Raw genomic sequence first — 19,205 nt, 5'->3', positions numbered from 1 at the left:
CGAGCATTTGCCTGCACAAGGCAAAATGTTACAAACGGCCAACAACTTCTAGGCCGTCTGGGGCCGTGTGCCAAGTGTGTTGGCCGCGACTTTTGGCCCACTCTGCGACTCTGGCTCTGACTCTGGCTCCGTCTGTCGTCTGCATAATGAGCCGCAGCGCCAACAACAACAAAAAAAGGTTAAGCGGCGGCAACGGCAGTTCATAAAATCAACGAAATAAGCGAATGCCAAAAGTCGAAAAACGCAATGAAAATGCGATTTTAAGCGGGATCACATTTTGAAGTTTATCTGCGCATCTCAGCTGCTCCTCTGCTCAGTTGAGGTTTGGGTCTAGGGTTCGCGTTCGCGTTCGCGTTCGCGTTCGCCATGCTGAGCAACGACAGTAACTGCAGCAACATGAGCTTAGTAGCTGCTCTGCTGTAACTCCATTAACCCGCTGGGAGACAATGTGGCACCCGCGCACATATGCGGGATATGCTAAAAAAAAAAGAAAACAGCAAAAAAAAACTATACATAGCATACTTATTTCGCGCTGGCAAGCCAAACGCTTAGCAAGTTTTTGGCCATAGTTGGGCATGAGTTGACTTCGCTTGCACGTTCGACGTGTCCCAAAATGTAAAGCTGCCATGCTAAAAAATACATTTTTAAAATACTTGCGCACATTCTCGCAAATGGTAACAAACGGTGCCAAGTTTAGCAGCTTCGCGGCGTTTTGGGCGCGCTCGCTGTAAAATGCAAAAACCCAACTGTTCTTCGTGTTTGCTGCTGGCTGGCTTTTGGCATAACATTTTTAGCATATTTGTTGTAGTCAAAACACGTGTCGTGTCCCTATCTGTGTGTGTATGTGTGTGTGAATGGCCTCTTAGTATTTGTGTTTGTGTGTGTGTGCCATTAGTTGCTTCAGTCATGCACCGGCTGCAGCAAAACTCACGTGTCGCATTTGCAGCTTGCCAGAAACTTTGTCGCAAAAGCGTTGCAGACAACACACAAACACAGACACACATACACACACATTGAGAACTTTTGTATGTACAGAAGTGCAATACTTGCGGTTATTTATTTGCAGTTCATGGCACATAACATTGACATTCTTATCCACATTTTAATCAATTTTTAAATAGTTGCAAAGTTGAAGAAAGAACTAGCTAATACTCAAGTACACCAAATGTGTGTATATGTATGTATATATAAAAGGGAAAAGCTTTTTGTGCATGTGTGTGCCTCTGTGCATAAGTGCTCAATCATTTGCCAGCATTTATTCTTTTACAAACCTCTCTCATAATCCGGTTTGCAGACAAGCCGCAATCAAGCATTTAATTGAATATATATTTTTATGCTATAATTATTAAATTTAATTCCCTTACATTAAGTACAATCTGCTGTGAATTTCAAAAAGAAGTATTTTAAACTATCTGCAAGCCAATATCTGTTTTTATTTCCGTAGCACAGTGGTCTTCTCTTATAAATATCTAGACAATTATTTGTAGTGAAAAAACATAAACACATAAAATTGTCAACATTGCATTACACCATAAGGATGAAAAAAGAAATCAAATCAAATTAGGACCTTTCTTAAACCAAATTTTTAGGATAAATATGGCATTTTTAATCATAGCAATTTTGTACCAATACAAATTGGGTTACATAACATACAGTTCAATTATAAATGAAGCATAACATAAATTTGAGCTCAATCAATAATATAACGAAAAAACTTTCGGGATAAGTTTTAATCCTTCTCCCCAATTGGCTTTATGATCAGCTCGTGAATTTGCACATTTGGCGGCGTTGAAATGCAATATGAGATGGCGTCAGCAATATCCTCGGAACGCAACATTGGAAAATCAAAAGTGTCTGGAAGCAATTCCTTGTTAAAGATTTCCGTATCGACGGCACCAGGGCTAATACTCTGTATGGCAAAACAAAAGAATTAAATTAACAATTTAACTGTGTGTAATCTTGACTTACAGTGATCTTAATTGCAGTTCCCTTCGCTTGCAGCTCTTGCCGCAGCACCTCAGTCAATGCAGTGATGGCATACTTTGATGGCGCATACATATTCAGACTAACACCGATATTAGGCACCCCATGCCCGGCCACACTGTTCACAATCACAATATGACCGTCGTTGATCTTGCGACGTTCCATTGACTGGAAGGCTTGGCGCGTGCACCAAGTCACGCCCAGCACATTGGTGTCCAGCGTGGAACGGAGACCTTCGCTATTTCCCTCCTGAAGAATGGTTACGTATGCCAGTTTGCCCGCATTGTTGACCAACACATCGGCACCACCGAGTGTCTGATCCACCCAGGCGAAAGTATCGATCACCTGCTGTTCGTCGCTCACATCACATTTTCGAAAATGGAAGCGAGCTGCCTGATCCGCTGGCAGTTCAGATTTCAATTCCTCCAAACGATTCTCACGTCATGCCAGACCTACAACAATCATGCCCTTGGCCACCAAATCTTTGCAGACGGCAGCGCCAATTCCAGAACTGGAACCCGTAACAACAGCCACACGATTCAACCAGCGATCCATTGTAAATGAACTTGAATTGCTTAAATTGCGCTGTGCTCAAACATTTAATGAACTGAAGGTTACTCTAAATGGCGACGCTGCTTTTATACTCAGCCGGCTGAAAGCTCAAATGTTTGAAGCGTCGCAATAAATTGAAGCGTCATGCTGATAGAACTGTTTTTGACTCTCTGTTTACGTTTTTGCTTGTGTGTTTGTCAGTTATCAGGAGAGAGAGAGAGAGATCGCAAGAGAGCATTAGGTAGTCAACGAGCGTCTAGCTGTTAAAGCTTATTTCATAATACTAGCAGAGCATTCGCGATCGATGTCATCAGCAAAGCTTTTAATTAAAATGGACGAATACTTGAATACTAGAGTAGCTTCCGCTCTCTCATTACAACGATCGTCTTCATGTTGATATGCTTTCATGATTATGTAATCAAAGCAAGAACTAATTGCGCGATTATCTGTTTTCCGCGATATGCCTCGCACTCTTTAAATAGCTGACTACGCGTATCTTATTGGTATTCCTCAACCGATTATCAGATTGTCAGACTATTTACTTCAAAACAATCATACATTTGTTTATTTTTGTATTTAAATACGTTGATTTATTTGCCTGATACCAAGCACAAGAATGCCTGAAGAACACTTCAAGCAAGCTATTTCACAATGCCATTCGTGCTTTGCAATTGCCAGAACTATAACCGAATCAAACTGGATCTGCATTATTTTGAGAGACCCAAGTTGAGCTCTTAATTAATTTCCCGTTTACATCATAGAAATGAACCTACACAACACAATAGATCGAACCAGCTGCTCAAGCTCATCGACTTTTTCTTGTTGCCTAGCGAAATAGTTAAGTGAATGCATTGTTGTTGCAAGTGCGTCGGTAACTCGCCACAAGAAGCCGCAAACAAAAGCATTGAAATCAGCTTTGCTGTCAAGTGCAAGGGTCAGATAAAACTGACCGGAGATGCGTTCCATTGTCCAATGTCCATTGTTGCCAGTTCAGTCCATCTACATCTCTGTGAGTGACTTGATAAGCTACTCTAATATAGTATATATGTATGTAACTAGTTGCGATTTGCTGTGCACGTTTGTTTAGTCTGTGTGCCAGGCGCAATAAATGAAATCGGTACGAACAGCGAACTAACTTTTTTTATTCCATCATTGTTTTTCCTCCACTTTTGTTTTTTTTGCATTTTTTTTTTTTGGATTTTCGTTTTATTTTTGATAAGCGGCTTGGCAGTTGAATATCTTTTCCTGCAGCCTCAGCCGAAAAATACATTTCCGCTTGTTGCATTGCATTTCGTGTGTTTGGTTGCCCGGGCTGTCTGAAGTGCACAAGAAGACAGGCATGTGGCTAATAGGATTTTACCACCAACAGCAACAGCTACAACACCCACAACAACATCCCCAACAACAACAACAATGACAGAGAATGCCTTAGGATTTTGCAATTGCATACTTGGGTGCACAAGGCCTTTGCCACAGCGGCTGCCAGTTGATGTTGCAGTTTATTCCAATGCTGAAAATGTAATACAAACAACAACAGTCAACCAAACATGACATAAAATAAGACTAAAGTATTGTTACAGACTTCAAAGCGAACACGAACTGATCAATTATTATCGATTTAAAATACAAAAAAAAAACAGATTAAGCTGAAATTAAATTTTCTCTGTGGGCTATTGGAAAAATTAAGTAATTATCACTAAATTTATGCTCAAAATTCGCAATCTACATTAATTAAAATATGTTTTAATATAAAATTTAATGCATATATTAAAATATTGATATAGTACAACATTTAAAGTGTACCACTGAATACAAAATATACCAGATTTTCCGTCAAGCAAGTAGGACCCCATTGCAGAAAAGGCTTAAACCCATAAAAAGTATTTCTTAAATAATTTCTACAATTTGTATTTGATAATATCCAAATTTTCAGGAAATCGTCGCACTGGCTTTAATATTACGATTGTTATTCAATTTTTGCGGGTACAAAAGTGGGCTTTGGCAAACTGAATAACAAAATTTATCTGCATAGAAACATAACAAGTGCCGTCGAAAAAAAAAAATTATATCTCTAATATGTGTCTGTGAGATCTAGGTATTCATACAGCCAGACTGATAGGAAACAGACGGACATGGCTATATCGTCTCAGCTGTTAACGATTAAAATATACATATATATTTTATAGGGTCGGAGATGCCTCTCCTTTCGCACAAATCATATATTTTACCCTGAAGGCACAAAGTCATAAATAAATAAATTTACACTATGGGCAGCGGGTAAATAAAAAAATAGAATTAAACGAAATACATTTAAAATTGTAAAAAATTCCTTGCACTGATACATTTACATTCATTGTATAGTAAGTACATTCTAACATTTACTTGTCAGCTTCTTGTACCCTCACTAACATCAAGCCAAATGTATGTTAAGTCACTGTAAAAAGTCTCCACTTGCTGTTAATCTAACAGCAATGTTTACTAACAGCGCTACAAAGCGACAAATACTCAGAGCACTGCACAGCATCTCTTTGCAAGAGCACAAAACAATAACAAGGCGCGCCCAAAAGTAGACAACGTTCTCTTCGTATCGCTCAAAAGCACGAGCGAGGCACGAAGAGAGCCGAACGGAAAACGAACACGATGACAGCGCTGCGGCGGCAGCAGCATCAGCTGCTGAGTCACAGCATCAGAGTGTTGCCGGCAATCAAAGAGTTGCCGATGAAACTAAGCTCTTTGAGCGCAATACGAAACAGCACGACGGAATCCAGGACATGGACTTACAACTCCCAGCTAGAGCAGCCGACGACGACGACGCTGGCAGTGGCAGTGGCGATGGCGATGGCTTGTCAGTTAGACGCCAACTTTTGTGTGACATAGTGCGTGCGTACGGTGCGGGCGGGTGGCAGCGACACAAAAACGACGCGACTAAAACGCGTCAGGCCACCAAATGGCAAATAAATAACAATACAAACGATTTAAAAACCCACATATAGGCGAGTGTATGTACTCACAACGTTGTATGTAAAATTATGCATTTATGCAAATGCTGCCAGAGAGAACAGAAAATAAGAAACAAAAAAATAACAAACACACAAAAAATTGGCAAAGGCAGCTAGAACAATCACAACAAAAACACATAGACTGTTGCATAGGAATGCTAAATAAATATTTCAAAGGGCAGCAACAAAAGTGTGCCACGCGCTCAATGTAGATTTGAGAGTCAACATGTCTGTGCATGCTGACGAATATGTATATGTGTGTGTGTGTGTCAGTCTATATGAGTGTGTGTGTGTGTGTTGTCAGTGTCAGTCAATGAAATGTTTGTTAATTATTTATATGCCAGTGCATTACATTGCCATTAAGTAATTAACTTAGATTGAGGTGTTTGTGTGTCTACTTTGTGCTTCGTATTTATTCGTTCCATATAATCTTACTATTTGGCAGCCAGCATTACGTATACGTAATGTGTGCTCAATAAACTGCACTCAGGCTGTCAATGGTTTCGCTGCTTCTGCTTTTGCAACAACATCTTCTTAATTGACAGCTCAGAAGGGAGATAGATAGATAAAGATAGCGAGAGAGAGAAAGAGAAAGCACTCAAAATAAAGGAAATTGAATTGTGCATTGTGTGCATAGACAATTTAAGATTGCCCGAGTTGCCCGAGTTGAATTGTTTGTTTATTGCCAAATGCAAATACAAGAGACAATATAAATGTTTATTCGCCTAGGATTCATTAAATGATAGGAGACAATGCAAATGTGCTTTGCTTGCCAGATCAATAACTGCTAGTTGATAATAGTATCTAATTTTATCAGCTCACATCCGCAAATAATCAATATCAATTATCTACAGCAATTATGTTGTGCTTAATTTGTTTGCTCCAAAAAGAGTTTATAGCAGCTTATTTTTAACCCAAGCAACGTTGAAAATTTAATTAGCCTAACCACAAAACAGAACATAAACGGGCAGGGGGAATTCCTCGGCAAATATTTTTAGTAGACAGCAAACAAAATTAAGTAAGTAAGAGAGCGAGCAGCTCAAACTGCTCTCACTTATTAAAAATAAAATGCTCTGCCGCAGTGAAACTTTGCTACGGCAATTTTAATAAACGCGTCAATGAAAGCAAAACAATGACGACAGCAAAAGCAACAAAGGCGCCAACAACAACAATAACAACGAGAAGAACAGCAACAGCCACAACAATATGAACAACAACAGCGATAACAACAAGTTAAAGTTGACGGCAAGTCAGCGCAAAAAGAAGCCACAATTTGATTAGAGCATTAAAGGACTTTATGCCACAAAGCCCGTAGCGCCACAGGCTTCGTTGTGCCTCACATTGTGATGCTGTCGCTATAGCCAGGGGAGGGTGCAATAGGGAAACATTGGACAGCGGTAGCGGCAACTAGTCGTGGCCATGGAAGTTGGCAGATGTACAATCGCCTGAGCTCTGGACAACAGAGCCAACAAAGTTGCCGGCTGCTACATTTACATTTTTACCACACCAATTTTTTTATGTTTTTTTCATTTTTTTTTTCCAAAACTGTCAACGTTTAAATAACGCTGACAATGACAATAAACAAATGCACTGGCCGCCAGAAAATATAGAAACACAGAAAAAAACTTTAATAAAGGCAGACGAAATACAATTTAGGGATTGAACTTAAAAATACCCTATAACTAAAAGTGTCAAAAAATTAGAAAAATCAACTAAATTTTTTCTAATTTTCAGGCACTTTCAGTTATAGGGTATTTTACATAAAATACAATTCTTTATAATTTGTTTTGAGCAAGCAATATTAATAAATAACGAGTTATAATAATTATATGAAGCCTTATTTATAGTCCTTATTAAAATATTTACAACTACTCAACAAAATGATCGAAAGTAATGGCAAAAAATCAGTTAAGTATTTCAATATTACCCACTAAAAGTTACTTGAACAAAGCATGTGTTATATACCTCTCGATTACTGGCTGGCAGGATATAAAAAAGTCAAAGCGAAACTTTTTTAAAAGTCGGACACAAGCGAGGCAATAGACAAGAGGGTGTGCGAATGAGATAGATGTACAGAGTTTATGTGTGGGTGTGTGTTGCACTGGACGCCAGACTTTGACGCCAAAAAAGTTTTCAAATTTAATAACCTTAAAACACAGTAGGGAAAAAAATATCGTTGACGGCGGATAACGTATTATTCGAAACAAGGACTCGTCGCTTACCAGTATTTGGCCAATTCGCACATGGGTCCCAATAGCATGTCAATGACATTGGTCGACAGCGAAACTATATGCATAAATCTAAGAGCCTATATACGAGTAGTGCAAAAATAATATGTTCAACGTTTGCATAGACACGCTCGAAAATATGCCAGAGCCAAAGTTTGTGAGAGTGTTGGCTTAGGTGGCAGGAAGCGGCGGCGCAACAAGACGCTTTAAGGAGTAAGGACACACTACCATGGATTATGCCCGTTGGTTGCTGCAGCTAGGCATCCACATGCTGTTGGGTAAGTAAGTCTGTGTGTGTGTGTGTTTGTGGAGACGGCTTTAAAGTCTAGCACTTTTGGCTGGGACTGGGAACTGGGAGGCCAACAATAATAATAAAAATATTTGAAACTTTTCATTTTATTGCCTTTTGCTTTTAATCCCTTTAAGCTGGCCAACCTTTTTACGACAAAGTCGACGACGTGGGCAACTTTGCGGTTGCCTCTACAACACCCGCTCACGCAGGGAACAGGGAGGAAAGAGGTGTGCAAAGGGGACAGAAAAGTCGAGACCCCGACTTCAGTCTGTGCCCCGTTCATCGGCGACACCATGAAAAGTCATTTAGGCATTTCCGTTTCCGCTTTGCGCTTTTGTGCACTTGGCTTTTGTTGTTGCCTTGCCCCTTGTCCTGTTCTGTCCTGTCCTGACCCAAAACTCAAAATTAGCATAGCAATAAATGTGTTTGTTGCCTTTTGTTTGGGTGCCTGTGTGCGTGTGTAAATATGGCTAACAGAGAAACCGCATAAATTTATGCAAATTTCGAGCCACTAAATTGTTTTTTAAATACACTTTCAATTATTGCCCAACCACAGCAATAAGTGCCAACAAATGCGAAACTCAAATCGTAACATTGAAATCATAATAATAGCGTTTCATGAGACTAGAAATAACATTATACATATATTTAGTTATTTATATTTAGTGAAATTATCAAAATATTATTTGAATTTTTGTTTAAAGCAAATGGAAATGGATTCTATTTAAGGACAAAATGCATTAGTAATTGGATTTCGTATTGCACTTCGGTGTGTGTCACTTGCTGTTTTCCCCAACATCTTTCACTTTCCAAGTGCAATTTTTCAGCTTCTACAACGAATAACGAAGCTGACAGCAAACGAAAGCAAAGCAAGAATAAAAGAGAAAATATAAATGAGTACAGTGTAAGAGGACAAACAGCACCAGAAGCAACTGAACATTTAAATCTATTTCTTTTCAAGTGCCATTTGACAAACGAAGACAATCAAATATGAAAATCCATTTCAAGATTGCACAACAGAAAATAAATAATAAAATATTTGTACTATAGTTTTACAGTTATTTTTAGACATTTTGCACAAATTAATTGCTTCATACTTGTATTTATCAATCCTTTGGCAACCTTCTCTTTAATCCTTGCAAAGCTCAATAAGAAACAGAAACAGGTTTGGCAGATAAAGATTTCCATTTTTTGAGGCTGTTTATTTTGTATTATACATTAATTTTATGGCATACAAATGTTGCTTAATTTTTCACACATTGTTTGAGAAAGAATTTTTCAGCATAAACTTCTTTGACATTATTTAAACAGAGTCTGACAAAAGCGAGGCGGAATCTCTTGGAGAAAAGTCAAAAGGAAAAGCATGAAAATTTACATAAAGCAAACATAAATGTGACAATTTCATTTTGGAGTACGCCTTAAAGGATTTACCCCACACAACAGGCATAAAAACTTGCGCTATATTTTATTTGCACTTTTCTAAAATTTATAGACGCTTTTAAAATTTACTGCAAACAGTGTATGAACCCAAGACTGAGACCGAAACGAAGATGAAGGCGACAGCAGTTACTGGCAAGGACATGCCAAGAGTATAAATATTTGGCTACAAGTGCCTGACGGGACAGGAACTCAGAAACGTTTGCTTCGAGTGCCATAAAGTTTATTTAAACAAATTGCCTATTTTACAAGTGTCTTCAATTTTATTAAGTGTGCGATTTGGGAGGCAGAGTAAATGATGTACTCCACCTACTTGCCGTAGCCGAAGCATATGGCTGCTTGGGTGGCTTGTTTAAGTTTCAGCTGAGTTCAACTGTCAACCGTCTGAAAGTCTTCTGCTCCCTGCTGCTGCCTTCTACTGTCATGTGGCCAAAACTGACACTAATGTGAAGACACTGCGCATCAGTTTAAAAGGGGCGGGGCGCAAAAAAGAAGTGGCATGCAACTAAGCCAAAGCCAAAGTCAAAGCCGCCAGCCGTCAGCCGTCAGCCGAGAAGCCGCAGCCAATGTGGAAAATCAAGTTTAAACTTCGATGTTTTGCATAGTTGTTGTTATGGCTGGGCTGCAGCATACCAAATGGGATTTAAACTAAAAACAACAATAGCATCAGCAGCTAAGGAATCTCAGCATCAGTTCGAGCATCGCTCGTCGCATAGTTTTGCCAGACAAGAGCAGCAGCGTCATCTATTTATTTTATTTTTCTATTTTTTTTCTGCGTTCTTTATTTTATTTTATTTTTCTTTTTTTTTTTGTGTGTGAGCCATTTAGCTGCTCAATTTTTTTGTTGTTGGTGCGCAACTACGCTTTACTGAGATTAGCATCTTTATTTGTGTTCGCCTGCCACAAGTTGAACCCAGAGAAAACCGACAAAACGGCAAAAAAATAAACGAAACTAAAGCAAATCAAAGCAACGCAAAGGAAAACAAACTGCCGCCCGCTTGGACTGGAAGCTGGAAGCGTTGTCGCATTTATATGCAAATTATAGATGCTTGGCATTTCTTTATTCTTCGTCTTCGGCCTCAGCAGATTTGTCTGCTCTGGCGTTTATCGTAAGCAGTAAGCGGCGAATGTTTCTAGCCAGATTTAAATTGGCCTAAGCTGCAGCGGCAGCAACGATGCTGAATCAGAGGCCAAAGTAAGTTTCAGGCCAGACAATTTGCATTATCCAGTCAAGACCAGAAACTAGGCTGCCTGACTTAAGCACAAAAATGAGAAGCACAAAAAATCGTCGAAAAAAAACAACAGAAAACAGAAAGTGCCTCTTGACTTTCTTTAGGCATTTTCACGGCAACTGCGTGCAACTTTCAACCTTGTTAACCACAAGCGAACAGCTGTGCAACAATCTCAGACAAGCAGCAAACAGACAAAGCATCAGACAAGTAGGCGTACTTATAAGTAAGTAATACCTACACACAGACAGACAAACCAAATTGATGTCTTGAATTGGCATTGGAGTTGTCGTCGTTCGTTGCTCGTTGTTAGGCAGAAACTTTTGCTCAAGTGCGTTGATTGCCGTGCAAAAAAGTTGCCTCTGCTGCTGCTGCTGCTGTGTATTTTATGTACTTATTTTTATTATTTACATATACACCGACACAGACAGAAACACCCACACAGATAGACATTCAGTTTGCTGCTTGGTCACAGATACAGCTGTCATGCCTTTTGCTGTGCAGGTGAACTTTTCCCAATGCTCTGCCCCCCATCCTCACTTTCTCCAGCTCTGTGTTTGCCTTTTTGTCTGTGCTCTATGCTCTGAGGCTGTCATTAAGCTGCGGTTGCCGCTGCCATTTGCAAATGTGTTTGCCATTGTCATTGTTGTTGTTACTGTTGTTGTTGCTGTTGTTGTCGGAGAGAATGTTTGTTGTTCTATGTAACTGCTAGTCGGCAGCTTTGACATGCTTGAAAAGACTCATGTCAAACTCAAACTCAGACTCAGGCAATGCGCTCTCTGTGTGTGCAAGATGCAAGACTTACCTCGAGGGGAAAGAGAGGAGCCTCGCCTCGCCTTGCTTCGCCTCGTTTTGCCTGCCAGGCACTTTTGTTTGTTTATCTATTGAAACTTTAAACAAGTTTGCAATTTTTTGTTGTTGCTTTTGATGCTTCTGCTGCTGTTGCTGTTGGTGTTGCTGTCATTGACAATGCCGCAGGCTGAAAACAAAAGCTCCGATTTCTACAGTCTGCAATCTGTCGCGAGAGCTATTTGCATATGCTGCCACAAGGTAATCATCACACAGTCTTTGGCAATGCATTAATTTTGCGGAATATTTGTTGCAAATTTTTCATGTTTTTGCCACAAAGGCAAAACCAACGAACGAACGAACGAACGAACTTTTCTCGCCTGCCACACACCTCAAGTTATTTCAACTGTAAAGTGCAACAAATTAAATTCAGTGAGTGCTGCTTGTTGCTGCCGCTGCTGTTGCTGTCTAATGCCATTTGCAACGCCAACAAAGACTCGACGACGCGCCAGAGTAGAGCAGCAAAAATTATGCAGACAACAACTCGCAACTTGTCGTCTTCGTTCTTTGCTGCACTCGCTGTTCGCTCTCGAAAGCTTGCCTTAAATTGTTGCTTATCATGTTGCACGGCACTACGATTTTGCCAACTGCAACGACATGGCCAAGATTATGGAAATTTCACACAACTTTCGCACAACAAACCAACAAAAACAGACAAGCAGACACTGCAAGCGACGCATTTGGCATTTAGTGCAATAAACAGTTGGCCCACTTCAGCAGCAGCAACAGCAGCAGCAAGAAAAAAAAAACGCAAATGCAGCTAATGATATTAACCACTTTTTTCTGGCATTTCCTTTTCCATTTCGTCTGTCTGCTTGCACTTAAAAACGTTCTGCAAATTTGTAAAAACCCACGCGCGGTTTTTCTCGTGTTGTTGTCGTTATTGTTGTTGTTGTTGTTGTTGGGGAAAACGTTTAGCAACTGAAGTTGTTGCTGTGTCATTTAGATGTTCAGCATTTTTACAAGTTCATTCAATTAAGAGTTGTGCGTCAGTTTTTGTGCTGCAAATTGTCTCAGCGTCCCATTTCATTTGTCCCTTTTTCTCTCGCTTATTTCTCTCAGTTTCTTTAATTCCATTTATGTTAATTTGTCGTCGTTCTGCTCGTATTTATATGCTTTAGCTTCAACCTTAAATTACTTATGTAGGGAATAATTACATAAAAGGTTTAAGAGTGGTTGGGTTATTTAGCTTTAAAATACTAGAAATACTTTGAATTTTACTCAATTTCAATTTGAAAACTATTCCATTTATTTCAGCACATTATTTAGAATAATTAAATACCAAATGCAAGCTTATTTAATCAACTGACAATCTCCTACTCCATCTCATTCACCTGTTTGAACAGCTGCAATGAGCATTTCTGTACGTAGTATTTATTGTTATAAATACTTCGAGTCTACATAACATACATATGTTTATCTAACGAATTAATCATTTTACAATAACATAGGATTTTCTGCTCTGGCCAGTGAATTGCATAATACACATGCACACACATTTAAATCTGTGAAAATACTATACACAAAAAACATTTGCATTGTTTTCATATGTTGTTGTGTGCAACAACATTTTTTATGACATTTTCAATCATTTTTATCTGACGGCATTTTTTATCGAGCAAAACCCGAAGCTAACTATACGCTCACTTCACCTCTCTCTCTCCCTCTCTCTCTATCTCTTTCTGCAGCCATGCGACGCAGTCAGTGTCTACTTGTGACTGACATCAATGTGCCACAAATTGTTGATTTTCGCGATAACGTGACATTATCCTGCAGCTATGACATAAGTGGTCACACGTTAAATTCGGTTAAGTGGTACAAAAACGACAGCGAGTTTTTTAGGTAAGTACTTGTCCACATAGCAAATGCTGTGGGTGTATTTGACTCCTCTCTCTCTCTCTCTCTCTCTCTCTCTCTATTTTTGTTTGCGTTTATAATTTATGATATTTATTTTGTTATTTTTGCTGCGAGGCTGCGCGAGGTTGCGCAGCTGTCAAATGCAACGAAATTTGTACGCCGGAACCGGGGTTTCTCTCTCTCTCTCTTTCTCACTCTCAACACACTGTAGTCATAAACAGTCGTTGCCCAACACAGAACACACATACACACACACACATGGTCGTATTTGCCGCACATAAATATGTTCATTGTCAGGCGACTTTCTTGCCTAATTAATTATTAAATAAATTAATTTGCGTTGGTTCTCGTTTATGCTACGGTAAATTAATTTAAATGTCCTTCCATACACTCGTATAAAACACTCTCTGCTCGTGTGTATGTGTGTGGTGATTTGTTCTACGGGTTTGCTTTTACGGCTCTGTTACAGCCATCACACACTCGCATCATCATCATTCACTTACATACTCACTTGCTGACTGACTCGTATTTCAAACTTGATTGCTAAGCGGCATTTAATATTTATGGCACACAGTTGTTAGGCAGCCCAGATGACAGCCGGTTGACAGGCATGGCGACAACAGCAACAGCAGCAGCAACAAAAGGTTCAACTAATTGCCCAAAAAGCCGTAATTTGGTTATGACCATACTCAGAAATGGGTAACTTCTGAATGATTATTAAATGATCATTTGACCACAGAGTCGACCACTTCATGTGCGAATCTCTCAGACTCTTCCTCTTTAGAAGGACTTCATCATCATAACTTAAGCAAGACATTACGTATACGTATTATTTTCATTAACAAGTTGCGAGGCATATGCATTGCGAGTATGCGAGTATTTGCACTGCAATAAGCTTCAACTTAATGAAAAATCTCAAGTGACTGCTTCGCGTTTTGCTTAATTAAAAATGAGAATGAGCAGCGACGCTTAGGTGAACTGCACAGACACACACTCACACACATTCGCTCACTCTCGCACTCACTCAAGAGTTTGGCTACAACCCCTGTGCGAAAAGTCAGACAGAGAACTGAGACTCTACAACTGTCAGTAGAGGGCAGAGTATGCTTGTGTAGTTAGTGCAAGTTTTAATTAGACAGCAAGAGCACGTGAAAGCCAACTGAAAGCCAATTGCAATTTCGAAAATGCAAAACAAATTTAAACAGAACTTTAAGCTGATCAGAAGTAAACTCTTAAAGTAATAGACTTTACAAGCACCACTTAAAAAAGCAAACGAAAAACAAATGCATAATCCCTCATTTAGTAAAATAAATTAAAATCGAATTATTTTGAAATGTCTTTGCCATAAAATGCCAAAGAAATCGTTGTTTTATCTACAACAATGTGAATTGTTGCAAGGCTTTGCACATCAAATATAAGAAAACTTAATGCTGGCTAGTGAAAAAGAGGCATTAAATGCCACAAAAAAAAAAACACACACACACACACATACACACATAGCCAGAAGACTATAATAGATGCCACAAAATCCCTTGTAACGAGCCGCATTCACACACAAGAAAGAGAGAGAGGAGAGACAGCCAAGCTGCCGTTTATATTGCTTATCAAATTTGTTGATTTGCTGCCGCAGCAGCAGGAGCAGCAAAAGCAGCCGCCGCCTAAGCCGCAAATAATTCGTACTCAACGCCCCCGCCCAAGCCTCGTTTGGTCCAAGACAAGCAACAAACGGCTGGCTAACAGCTATTAACAAGTAGCGCACAAAGCGACTTATCAACACTACAGCAGCCCACAAAAGTAGGCAACGTTTTTTGTTCGGGTAGCTATTTATACCCTGTGAATTAAATGCGTACGTAATGTATGCTGAAATTGTGTAACAGACAAGGCGCATTAATTTCCCATTCTATTTGCAGTCTTTAGAAGGTATTTTAAAGTCAATCATTTGCAAACTAAAATGGGGTCTTGTTTATTTATGTGGCTCGAGCTTTCTTTTTTTACGTTGTGGCACAAGTTTTTCCACTTGAACACTTTTGTTGTAGATTTTTATACACATCAATACAATGTGTATTTGAGGGATTAATGAGCAACAATCTACAATACAAAACAAATTGAAGAAATCTCCCAAGTGAGCTCAGCACAGACATATCACAGAGACAGACACACACACACACACACACACAAATACGAACGCAGAGTGAAGTCAGCAGAGGTTGAGTGCATGTAAGCCACTTGTCTGAAAATCTCCATTTCCTGGCCTCGATTCGTTTATGGCTTGAAAAAGCTTTTAGAGCCCCCCAGCCTATGGGGCCGATTATCAGCTGACCATTTTCCAAAAAAGCAACACAAAAAAAGGACACTAAATGAAAGCTGGCGCAATTTGCGGGCCATTTAGCCATCGCTCAAAGGAAACCAATGCTTAACCCTTTTTTTCTCCTACTATTACTACTACAACGACTACAACTCTTCTTCTCTATTTGTTCATCCTTTATCCGCCATCCCGCCATCCACGTTCCACCTTCGTTGAACAGATATGCGCCGCTAATGCAGACCGTTTTCCGAAAGTTCCCGGTGCAGGGCGTGCAATTGATCGATGATAGCAACGAATGCAATGAATCCTCGTGTCGTGTGGAGCTTAATTTATTGGGCGTCAAATCATCGGGCGTCTACAGGTGCGAAGTGTCCGGCGATGCGCCACACTTTAAGCTAACCGCACGCTCCGCCAACATGAGTGTCGAGGGTAAGTCACACAAACACACACACATATACACACACCAACACGCCCACAGGGCGTATAAGTAATGTTATATAATTTCAATTGTTTGTCTTAAATTAAACTGCACCAAAGATACTCTGTATGCTTGTGTGTGTGTGTGTAATGCAAATATTTTGCCGCTATCCATTGGCAATCCCCGCTGCGGTGCTGCACAGCATAAACCGAGTAAAATGTGTAATTTCCGTGATATTTTAATGGTAAACAACATGGGAAGAAACGGCAAGAAACATGCAACAGCAGCAGCAGCAGCATCGTTTGCATATATGCATGTTGTCGTATATACATTTGTGTGTATGTGGCTCTGACTGCGGGCCAAAGTAGCTGGTGCATCGTTGAGCGGCCAGCAAACACGCACAGTCAGCCAGGCAAGGCAAGCAGCAGGCAGCAGGCAGAAGGCAGGCAGGATAAGCAGTCCGCCAGCAGGATGTATTCGCGAAAGAATCGGCAAGCGAGCAACCCAGCTAAAGCTGAACGTTTTCATAAAATGTAACCAAGAGACGCATGTGATTCGCATCCCTAGCCACATACGAACAGACACACACACACTCACATGTGCACACTCATACACACGCACAGTATGCGAGAGCTGGGCAACAACAAGGACGCTAAAATAGCGAACAGGAATCGCGCTTGCTTGCCTCGAGTCTGCGGGTGTGCGAGTGTATAAGTGTGCATAAGTGTCTGCTGTGTGTCTGTCTGTATGTGTGTGGGTGTATTGGTGTGCGTCTCTGTGATTTACGGCAGCACTTTATGCTTAAAAAGGATATCGCTAAAATGAAAAGCTCCGCTGCCGAGTGCCTCGTGTCTTCTTCGTCTCTGTCCCTACCTCGCTCCCTTCTTTTCCTTCCATTCCATGCCTTGTTCTCTGCATCGATGTATGTACATATGTATGTATGTGTGCTCGTTTTTCTTCTTTTTTTATTTTCGCTTTTACTTTTGCCCCACACACACATACACACTCGCACACACAGCAGGATGTTTCAGCATGTCCTGCGCTCGCTCTCTCACTCTCTGTCTCACTCTCTGCATGTGTTTTATGATCATCTATTTTTCCGCTGATATAAAATAAATATCTTGTAGATACGTTGCGTACATGGGGGCTTGCTGCCGCTGCTGTTGCCGTTGCCGCTGCCGCTGCTGTTGCTGAAATATTTTTAAAAATTTATCAAAAGCAAATAGAGAAGTTGTAAAATAAACAACAGAAACAGCAACAGAGCAAGGAATGCGCTGGGTTTATACAAGCACACAACACGGGCAACAGACGCTGCAGAGGCAACAGCAACAACAACAACAACAGCAACAGCTACAAGGTGCACAATTTGCATGTTTAATGCACATTTAATATTAGCCAGAGAAATGTCACGGAAGCATACACACAGGATACGCATGCTCTGAACAGTTTCTGCATCTTTTAGAGTCTTTTACGTGCGTTCTTTATCAATTAATGTGCAGTCACAGAATACCAAATAGAGTGAAAACATTCTTAAATCGAAAGATATAAAGTATGTTTATCTTTGCTTAAATTCCAGCGTTGCCTCAAAACAATCCACTCATCAGCAGCTTTCACTCCATGTACCGTTTCGATGATTTCGTCCAGGTCAATTGCAGCACTGACTTTTCCAGCCTCTTGACCACAATCACCTGGTATATAAATGGCGTGAAGGTAAGAAATAATAGCTAATTTGTTTACATTTCTACCTTCTAAGATACTATGACTTGTACTAGGCATCTCTGGCGGATCTGCAGCCCATTGTGGAGACCACAATTGCAGCACACGATTACAATCTGCGACGCATAATATCGCAGCTGAACTTTTATGCCAACGATCCGCGTTTCCATCAGCAGCGACAGCAACAGCAAAAGCTTGCTTCTCCAATGCGACTTGGATTGGATCTGCGTTGTGTGGCCGAGATCGAGAGTTATCCACTATTAACCCGCGAGACGAGTCTGCAGGCGCTGGTCTTTCGTGATGATATCGATCTGAAGAACCAGAAATCATTCAAGTCAGGTGAGAGTGCACTCAACCGCAATTACAGCCATGTTGCACGCTGTGGTTGCTGCTAATTAAAAATAAAAAATATAAATACAAATAAAATGCCTATCGCAATGCACTGACAGCGGTCGCATATTTGGACAATTTTCAATACAAATAAATAAAAATGCGCTTCTCACTCGCTCTTTCGCTTTATCTATCTCGTTACAGCTGCAGCTGCTGCAGGTGTCGCTCTGATCGGCGCTCAGTTGCTGCTGGCAGCGGCAACCGCAACGGCAGCCGCCATCAGCACACAATGGCTCTTGTTGCCACTGACATTTCAATATGGCGGACGGAAGTTGACACGCTACAAAATGGCATCCGGAATGACAGCAGCGACGGCGGCGACGTCAGCGATTGCAACCAGCCATTAGGGCTTTTGGTTTTTGTTTGTCTTTATGCTTTTCTGTTTTAGATTTTCGTTTGTATACATTTTCTAGCTTTAAGCAAACTGAAATGCACGTGAGAATTTACAAAAACACAAAACAACAACAACTACAACTTACAAAAGAACTTAAAACTACAGCTGATATGCAGGATATGCGTGTCACTCGATATACATAATATATATTGTAACTTAAGTCGCGAAAAGCCAAACTGTGTAAATAGCCTGTAAGTATGCAATACAATTAAAAGTCACCAATAAATATGCAAGCATGGCGTTAGTTTCACTTCCCTCCCAGTCAATATCATTGCATTGGCATGCGCCCCTTTTGGCCACAAGGCAGCGCAACCGCAAAAGTGCTGTTAAATATGCCATTGGCATTTTAACAGAAAAAAAAACGCAAACGGAAAAAGGGTTGCATGCCACACCATGAGCAGAGAGTAAAGACACCAACGGGTATCCGTTAGTCGAGCATCAGCATCCGAGGCCTCGTCCATCTATGCGTCCATCTCGTTTTCATTTCGATTTTAAATCGAATTCAATGAATTCAATTGCAATTCCTTTTTGCATACGCAAGTTTGTGGCTGCAAAA

The 19,205-nt window shown here is 40.3% G+C and overlaps 1 protein-coding gene and 1 pseudogene across 4 annotated transcripts; one reads left to right on the top strand and one right to left on the bottom strand.

Annotated features, from left to right (window-relative positions):
• Positions 1-1,570: 1,570 nt before the first annotated feature.
• On the bottom strand, positions 1,571-2,587 carry LOC117574329 (farnesol dehydrogenase-like; annotated as a pseudogene).
• A 2,810-nt stretch (positions 2,588-5,397) lies between these two features.
• Positions 5,398-18,882, top strand: LOC117575921 (uncharacterized). 4 transcript variants are annotated; one of them, XM_052007348.1, is made up of 7 exons: positions 5,398-5,534; positions 7,697-8,040; positions 13,258-13,411; positions 15,952-16,160; positions 17,726-17,859; positions 17,922-18,204; positions 18,400-18,882. In XM_052007348.1, the coding sequence occupies exons 2-7, from the start codon at positions 7,992-7,994 to the stop codon at positions 18,600-18,602; spliced, it is 1,032 nt and encodes a 343-aa protein (XP_051863308.1). In that variant the 5' UTR covers positions 5,398-5,534; positions 7,697-7,991; the 3' UTR covers positions 18,603-18,882. The 4 variants fall into 4 exon arrangements, with proteins under 4 accessions (XP_051863308.1, XP_034116265.2, XP_034116266.2 ...); XM_034260374.2 differs by having other exon boundaries at positions 7,694-8,040; XM_034260375.2 differs by having other exon boundaries at positions 5,398-5,552; positions 7,694-8,040.
• Positions 18,883-19,205: the final 323 nt, after the last annotated feature.

This window comes from Drosophila albomicans, chromosome 2R, assembly GCF_009650485.2.
Source record: "Drosophila albomicans strain 15112-1751.03 chromosome 2R, ASM965048v2, whole genome shotgun sequence".
In the NCBI taxonomy this organism is placed as follows: Eukaryota; Metazoa; Arthropoda; class Insecta; order Diptera; family Drosophilidae; genus Drosophila; species Drosophila albomicans.
Note: the sequence above shows the minus strand (reverse complement) of the source record. Positions and strands in the feature narration are given on the sequence as shown.

Excerpts from the sequence above, each read along its gene's own strand:
- LOC117575921 (XM_052007348.1), top strand. The coding sequence starts at position 7,992 with ATGGATTATGCCCGTTGGTTGCTGCAGCTAGGCATCCACATGCTGTTG. Across the intron at positions 8,041-13,257 it reads AGGCATCCACATGCTGTTGG|CCATGCGACGCAGTCAGTGT; the intron begins GTAAGTAAGTCT and ends CTCTTTCTGCAG. Across the intron at positions 13,412-15,951 it reads AACGACAGCGAGTTTTTTAG|ATATGCGCCGCTAATGCAGA; the intron begins GTAAGTACTTGT and ends TTCGTTGAACAG.